Source organism: Zingiber officinale, chromosome 4B (assembly GCF_018446385.1).
Source record: "Zingiber officinale cultivar Zhangliang chromosome 4B, Zo_v1.1, whole genome shotgun sequence".
In the NCBI taxonomy this organism is placed as follows: domain Eukaryota; kingdom Viridiplantae; phylum Streptophyta; class Magnoliopsida; order Zingiberales; family Zingiberaceae; genus Zingiber; species Zingiber officinale.
The window spans coordinates 99,147,239-99,152,427 of record NC_055993.1 but is presented as its reverse complement, the minus strand read 5'-3'; the positions used below and the strand labels follow the sequence as shown (position 1 = coordinate 99,152,427).

General features: G+C 37.2%; 1 protein-coding gene across 1 annotated transcript; it reads left to right on the top strand.

Moving 5' to 3' along the window:
- Positions 1-664: 664 nt before the first annotated feature.
- Positions 665-2,720, top strand: LOC121977769 ((-)-alpha-terpineol synthase-like). The gene is made up of 6 exons (XM_042530193.1): positions 665-934; positions 1,010-1,394; positions 1,463-1,681; positions 1,765-1,903; positions 1,996-2,241; positions 2,332-2,720. Exons 2-6 carry the CDS (start codon positions 1,141-1,143, stop codon positions 2,626-2,628), a joined length of 1,155 nt encoding a protein of 384 aa, XP_042386127.1. The 5' UTR covers positions 665-934; positions 1,010-1,140; the 3' UTR covers positions 2,629-2,720.
- Positions 2,721-5,189: the final 2,469 nt, after the last annotated feature.

Here is a 5,189-nt window from a genome sequence, read left to right as displayed (position 1 = left end):
CTATTTATAATCTTTGAAAAATACAAAGAATTAAATTCTCAATTAATTCATCATTTATGATATTTATTATGATAATATTTTAAATTCTTCATTAATCATTATTATGATGATTTTTGAAATTACAAACTATATGTTTGTACTTTTGCGTCATCAATTGTTGTTCATTTGATCTCTTAAACCGGCATTATTAATTAACTTCGACATGTTGAACAATTTATATTTTTAATGAATTTTTGTATTCGACGTGAGGCACAATTGTGCGCTGCTATATATATGCTGCACTTGTTCTTCTCCTTTCACCAAATTATTTTTGATTGCAATCAAGTTTGGAAATAGCTAATAATCAAACAATGTCTATCTACTATACCAGCACTACTGTCTCTGCTCCCATGATATCCGTCCTCCCTCGTCGCCCAATGATCGTTGCTGCTGTCGAGCATCGAGGCCTACAGATGTTCCGGCGAACACTGCAGGTCCGATCATGCAGTGGCACTAGTCATGTAGCTCCCTTGCGGCGGTCGGCGAATTATCATCAAAACATATGGACGGACGAGCATGTGCAATCCCTCTCGAGCACCTCCACGGTATGTGAGTGTGGTTGTTGGTCGATCGTCGAAATTTTTGTGTGTAACCTTTGTTTTAATTGTTTTCAGTACGTAGGCGCAACAAGAAGAGAATCGTGAGAGAATAAACGTACTGAAGGAGCAGACCAGGAATCTGATACGCGAGAAGCAGCAAGTAGCAGAGCAGCTTCAACTGATCGACCAACTGCAACAGCTCGGCGTGGCGTATCACTTCAAAGACGAGATTGCTGACGTTTTAAGTCATCTTCATGCTTCTTTAGACCATGTGAGCTAGCAGCTCAAGGACGATCTCCATGCCACATCGCTGCTCTTCAGGCTCCTCAGAGCAAATGGCTTCTCTGTTTCACAAGGTTATTAATCAATGATCACTAATTAATCAATTGCTTCACAATTCTGACTGTTGCTGTTTGCAAAATTACACTTAGGTTTGTTCGAGACATTTAGAGACGAGAAGGGAAACTTCGAAGTTCGCTGTGAGAACCAGATCAGAGGGCTTCTGAGTCTGTACGAAGCTTCCTACCTCGAGAAGGAAGGAGAGACTTTGCTGAAGGAAGCCATGGATTTTGCAACAGAGCAGCTGAAAGGATTCATGGAGGAGGGATCTGTTCCTGAGGCTGGCGGTCTCAGAGAACAGGTGGCCCATGCGCTGCAGCTTCCACTGAATTGGCAGTTGGAGAGAGCGCAACACAGGTGGTTCATTGAAGCATGCCGTGGCGACGACACCATCAACCCTCTCCTGCTGGAGTTTGCTAAGCTCGACTACAATCTGGTTCAGGACATGTACAAGAGTGAACTCAGAGAGCTCTCCAGGTATATCAATTACAACGACCAAGCATATATACTTTCGAAGTTTTTATAAATAACAATTTCAAATGCAGATGGTGGTCGGGGCTCGGGCTTGCAGAGAAGCTGCCATTTTTCAGAGACCGATTACTTGAAAACTATCTGTGGGCACTTGGTTTCACTTATGAACCAGAAAGTTGGAGATGCAGAATGATCCAAGCAAAGTCCATCTGCTTGATTACATTGATTGATGATATTTACGATGTCTATGGAACCTTGGATGAACTCCAACTCTTCACTGATGCCATCGACAGGTGACAGGCATTTACCATCATCGACATCAAGTCATGTTTATCTCAACTATCTAAAATCTAAAATCGAGTGAGTTTTGTTGCAGATGGGACTTAACTGCCATGGACAAGCTTCCAGAATACATGAAATTATGTTTCTTTGCAATTTTCAACCTGGTGCACGAAGAAGGCTATCGGGTGATGAAGGAGAAGGGCTTGGACATTGTGCCTGACTTAAAGAAAGCAGTAAATTATAAACACTAATTCAATTTTCTTCATTTTCTTCTTCTTCTTCTTCTTTGTTCTTGAATGAGTTGCTGTGGGTATTACATTTTCAGTGGGGAGATCAAAGCAAATCATACTTTGAGGAAGCAAAATGGTTCCACCATGGCCAAACCCCCAAGCTCAAGGAGTACATGGAGAATGGATTGGTATCAATAGCTGGTCCAATCATTCTGTCTCATGCTTACTGCGTTGCCAAAGATTTAACTGGAGAGGCCTTGAAATTTTTTCCCAGTTACTATGAGATCACACGCTCTTCCAGCATACTTTTTCGTCTTTACGATGATATGGGCACTTCCACGGTAATTATATATACACACACTCGTTAATTGTATCTAGTTGAAGTAATCTAACTCATTGGAATCAAACAACATTTACTTTACTTACTACAGGACGAGCTAGAAAGAGGCGACGTGCCAAAATCTGTTCAATGCTACATGCACGAGAAAGGTGTCTCAGAGGAAGTGGCGAGAAGGGAGATAAGAGAATTGATGAGGAAATATTGGAGAGAATTGAATGCATCTCTTAGTTGGGATTCTCCATTAGAGGAGTACTTCATGAATATACAAGTTAACATCCCTCGGACGGCTGATCAGTTCTTTTATCAGGATGGGGATGGATATGGCAAGGCGTATGGAGAAACTAAGTCTCAAATCATTTTGCTGCTCCTCAAACCTATCCAAATTTAGAATGAATTCATATAAAATTGTACCCTCTATAAGGATCTATAACGTATCATCGAATTAAATAAATGAAAAGTTTTCTATTGTTCTATTGTTTCTTATATCAACTTCAACAAATTTGGCAAATACTTAAAGCTCCATTTTGAAAACTCCATCGAGAACAACATTTTCATTACAAGCTATTCATGTTATAGATTTGAACATTAACCTCGAGTATTAACAGCGCATTTGATGCAGAGGATTTGAATTTAAATACTTGTTTGGTTAATGTTCGGAGAAGTTTTTGTATTAATAATATTTTTTGCAGTGTCGTCGTCTATTTTCATGTTTTCTGGTATTCTTCTAAAACAATAGGTTTTAGAGGATAATCACTATCCTCCTTGAGGTCAATTGGTATTACTGTAAAAAGAAAAAATAGGGAGAGAACAAGAAATAATATAAGAACAATAAAATCTATTATTGATTGATATTTGCCCTAAGGACAATACAATATATAATGTTCAAAAAATACTTGGTCATTTGACCAATTAATAAATAACAGAATTATAATTATTCTAATGATTATAACAAAATTATTAGAATAATTCAAATACTAATTTGATTTGATTTGATGATTTAACCCGGTCAATTCTGGTGATTCTCTTTTATCTCTTTTACTCCCGACAAACTTAACGGGATATCTTTGACATTGAGTTTGCTTGCTAACTTGTTGAAACGTTGTCTGGATAATGGCTTAGTAAAGATATAAGTGATTTGATCTTCAGCAGAAATATAAGAGACAAATAACTGCTGAGTTGCCACACGTTCATGAACAAAATGAAAATCAATTTCCATATGTTTTGTACGAGCATGAAAGATTGGATTTGCTGTGAGATATGTCGGTCCAATATTGTCGCACCAAATTTTTGGTGCAATATTTGATGCAAGATGAAGTTCAGAGAGAAGTGATTGAAGCCAAATAATTTCTGACGTTGTATTTGCTATAGCTTTATATTCTGCCTTAGTGTTTGAACGAGATATTGTAAGTTGCTTTTTTGAATTCCATGAGATAAGATTTCGTCCAAAAAATATTGCATATCCACTAGTAGAGCATCTATCTTCAGAAGAACTTCCCCAATCCGCATCACTATATGCATACAAATCTCGAGATGATTAGCGATATAAAAGAAGATAATATAGAATAGTACCTTTGAGATATCGAAGTATTGTTTTTTACATTATCCCAATTTTGTTCAGTTGGAGCATGAATGAATTGACAAGCACAATTTACCGCAAAAGTAATATTAGGGCGTGTGATAGTGACATATTATAAGACTCCAACAATACTTCGATAAATCTGTGGATTAAACAGAGCAGGAGAGGATGAAGTTGGAGAGTTGTTTATAGCAATTGGTGTAGAGACCGGATGTGCTCCATCCATTTTGGCTCTTTGAAGAAGTCCAATAATGTATTTGCTCCGAGAAAGACGATAGCCATCCTCATATGGAATAACCTCAATACTAAGAAAAAAATGAGCAATACCCAAATATCGAGTAGTAAATTCTTGATTGAGAAGACTTAATAAAATTTTGATACCCTTGTGAATGTCGTCCACATAAATAAGAAAAAAATATCATAGATCCATCATTATATTTTTGAAATAGAGACGAGTGAGTTTTTGATCCAGAAAATCCTTGAGTTTGTAACCAATTAGATAGTCGATGAAACCATGCACGAGGAGCTTGTCGAAGACCATATAAGGATTTCTTAAGTTGGCAAACATGAGATGGAAATTATGGATGAATGAACCCAGGTGGTTGCTCCATAAATACAGTTTTCTCAAGATGACCATGGAGAAATGCATTTGAAATGTCCAATTATCGTACAGGCCAATTAGAACTAACAGCTATTAATAATAATAGTCTGACAGATATCATTTTGATGACTGGGCTAAAAGTGTCATTAAAGTCAATACCTGGTTATTAACTAAATCCTTTAGCTACAAGTCGAGCTTTATGTCATTCAAGAGAACCATCAGCTCGATGCTTAAGACGGAATATCCATTTAGAGCCCACAACATTTATTAAGGGAGTGCACGGAACTAGACTCCATATTCCATTTCAAAGAAGTGCATCAAATTCTGTAGCCATTGTACTATGCCAATTTGGATCCTTGCTTGCTTGTGTAAAACAAGTTGGTTCAATAAATTTTGAAGAGACCACTAGAGCTCGTGGAAGGGGATATCGAGTTGCATTTGGTAGGCAACGCTTATAAATGTTGGTTGGTCCTAGGAATATCGTACCGGTTCTCCTGTACAAAATTTTATACAAGTCCTGAACCTTTCCTAACAATCTATTGTATTCTTTAGAAATTAAATATAGAATCGCAAATAGAACTTAACATTATTGATTCCAAATTTAACTTATCTGTTCTTAGAGGTTTAGACTTGGATCGCAAACGATACTTAACATTATAGATCCAAATCCATCTATGTTACAAATTTAATTAAATATTTATTTCAAAAATCAACTCCCAGGTCAAACATGGTGAGACACTTGACCTTCTTGGGTATGGGAACATCCACCACT

What these genes read in the sequence shown, in the direction of transcription:
- LOC121977769 (XM_042530193.1), top strand. Translation starts at nt 1,141, where the DNA reads ATGGATTTTGCAACAGAGCAGCTGAAAGGATTCATGGAGGAGGGATCT. An exon ending in TGCCTGACTTAAAGAAAGCA is followed by an intron (nt 1,904 to 1,995) that starts GTAAATTATAAA and finishes TTACATTTTCAG; the next exon opens with TGGGGAGATCAAAGCAAATC. An exon ending in ATGATATGGGCACTTCCACG is followed by an intron (nt 2,242 to 2,331) that starts GTAATTATATAT and finishes TACTTACTACAG; the next exon opens with GACGAGCTAGAAAGAGGCGA.